The 2,327-nt window shown below is 56.2% G+C and overlaps 1 protein-coding gene across 1 annotated transcript; it reads left to right on the top strand.

Annotated features, from left to right (window-relative positions):
- Positions 1 to 284: 284 nt before the first annotated feature.
- On the top strand, positions 285 to 1,857 carry MRTO4 (mRNA turnover 4 homolog (S. cerevisiae); the record flags this gene model as incomplete). Its single annotated transcript, XM_010136449.1, has 4 exons — positions 285 to 352; positions 781 to 932; positions 1,465 to 1,541; positions 1,702 to 1,857. Coding segments are annotated over 4 exons (453 nt in total), but the record flags the coding sequence as incomplete, so codon positions are not given.
- Between the last annotated feature and the right edge of the window lie 470 nt (positions 1,858 to 2,327).

Raw genomic sequence — 2,327 nt, 5'->3', positions numbered from 1 at the left:
CTGGTGCTGCTGGCCACACCAGTGCTGGGACGAGCCCAGATGCCATTGCCCTTGTTGGCCACCTGGGCACACTGCTGGCAACCAGCACCCCCTGGTCCTTTTCTGCTGTGGAATAAGTGTCAAGAGAGCTTCCTCGGGTCACCTTTGCATGGGGGTTTTAGTTGTTTCGGTTTGTATTGCACCACACACGCTCCGCAGTTAGCGGGGCTTTGCAGCTGTTCTGGCTGGGACCCTGCACAACCCCCACCCACCCCTGGGTGCTGCCCGACTCCTCTTTCTTCCAGGTCAGCAAACACCTGCGAGGTGAAGTTGGTCTCCTCTTCACTAACCGCACCAAGGAGGAGGTGGACGAGTAAGTACGTGGCTGTCACAGCCCTGGCAGTGAACCTGAGATGCTGAGCAGCCTGTTGCCCCTCTCAGCCTCCTCCCTCGCTGATGTTTCTCCTAAAGCAGAGATGACCTCATTCTGCTCGTCCTTCTCTGCGACAGCAGGGAAGAGGTTACGTCAGGCTGGGCCGTAATCCCCTCTTGGCCCCCGGGATGCTCCTTCTGCAGCTAAAGCTCTCCTTACCCCGCGCAGGTGGTTCTCCAAATTCAGGGAGGTGGACTTTGCCCGCGCAGGGAACAAGGCGACGTACACGGTGAGCCTGGACACGGGGCCCTTGGAGCAGTTCCCCCACTCCATGGAGCCTCAGCTGCGGCAGCTGGGGGTGGGCCGTAATCCCCTCTTGGCCCCCGGGATGCTCCTTCTGCAGCTAAAGCTCTCCTTACCCCGCGCAGGTGGTTCTCCAAATTCAGGGAGGTGGACTTTGCCCGCGCAGGGAACAAGGCGACGTACACGGTGAGCCTGGACACGGGGCCCTTGGAGCAGTTCCCCCACTCCATGGAGCCTCAGCTGCGGCAGCTGGGGGTGCCCACGGCGTTAAAGAAAGGTATGTGAAGGTCTGCAGAGGGCGAGCTCCGGTTTTTGTCTGCGCAGAGAAGATCTTTTAAGGCCATGGAGCCTCAGCTGCGGCAGCTGGGGTTGCCCACGGCGTTAAAGAAAGGTATGTGAAGGTCTGCAGAGGGCGAGCTCCGGTTTTTGTCTGCGCAGAGAAGATCTTTTAAGGAGAATGTTAGATAATCGAGTAGAATTTCGTTTGGGGGAAAATCCGACGGACAACTTTCTCCTTGTTGGGAACTCGGAATATTCCTCTTGTGCCGTTCCTCCCAAAGTGATGTCAAGGGATGAGTGAAACCACCAGCTTTCCCCGGAACACCACCCATCCTCAGCAGAAACAACGAGGCCAGACCCAGCGTGTTGGCATCCGCTCGGAAACCAGACCGGGGGGGGGTTAGGAGAGCATGGCGGGATGTTCTGGTATCACACTGGAGGGCGCGAGCTGCAGCAGGTGGCGCTGGGGAGTCCTGGCTCGGGTTTACGCGGGGTTCAGGAGCCCATTCCAAGAGGTTTTGTTCCCGCAGGAGTGGTGACACTGCTTTCGGATTACGAAGTCTGCAAAGAAGGGGACGTTCTCACCCCCGAGCAAGCCCGTGTCCTGGTGAGTAACGGAAACAGCACCTGCACGAGCCCCCGTTTCCCCAGTACAAACCAGTCAACTACTGGGTTTAACTCTGCTGGAGGGGTGATGTTTCCCCAAACCAGGGGGGTTGCCAGGCTGGCCACGGAGACAGGAATGACGGGCTTGTGTCCTTTCCTAGAAACTCTTTGGCTACGAGATGGCGGAGTTTAAAGTCACCATCAAATTTCTGTGGAATTCGGAGACGGGGGATTTCCAGAAGCTTGTGGGAGACACAGTAGAGGAGGAGGAGGAGGAGGAAGGGGAAGGTGACGATGATGACAGCAATGAGGACTAGCAGCAGTCCTTGCACTTGGACACCAGACGGTTCTGCTCTATTTTGGAGACAGAAGAGGAGGGAGCCTACTTCTGTTCCCTGTTTCCACCTGGAGGACAAGGACTATTTATCAGCTCAAATGTGCTCTTTATAAAAATGAACCGGTTTGGGGTTTTTTTTATATAAATCTGTGTATAAAACCTGAGATGGTTGTTGGTGCTGCCTGTTCCTGTCTGAGCACTCTGGGACGTGAGGACACACCACCTCAAACACAAAAGCCAGGCAGGAAGCACGTACACGTTGCACAGCTTGGACACAGCACCCGACACCCGGGAAGAGCAAGGGTTGGAAAACGGGTTTATTCTTGTAGGTAATTAGTGAGGATCACACTGGAGCAGACCTGGGCCCTCACCCAGTAACGTGTCTATTTTCCTCAATCAGCAGCGTGGTTAAATCATAGTGCGAGCCGAAGGTCCGCGAGGGGAGCAGGC

This window comes from Buceros rhinoceros, unplaced genomic scaffold, assembly GCF_000710305.1.
Source record: "Buceros rhinoceros silvestris isolate BGI_N320 unplaced genomic scaffold, ASM71030v1 scaffold20915, whole genome shotgun sequence".
Taxonomy (NCBI): Eukaryota; Metazoa; Chordata; class Aves; order Bucerotiformes; family Bucerotidae; genus Buceros; species Buceros rhinoceros.
This window is presented reverse-complemented; position numbering and strand designations above follow the sequence as displayed.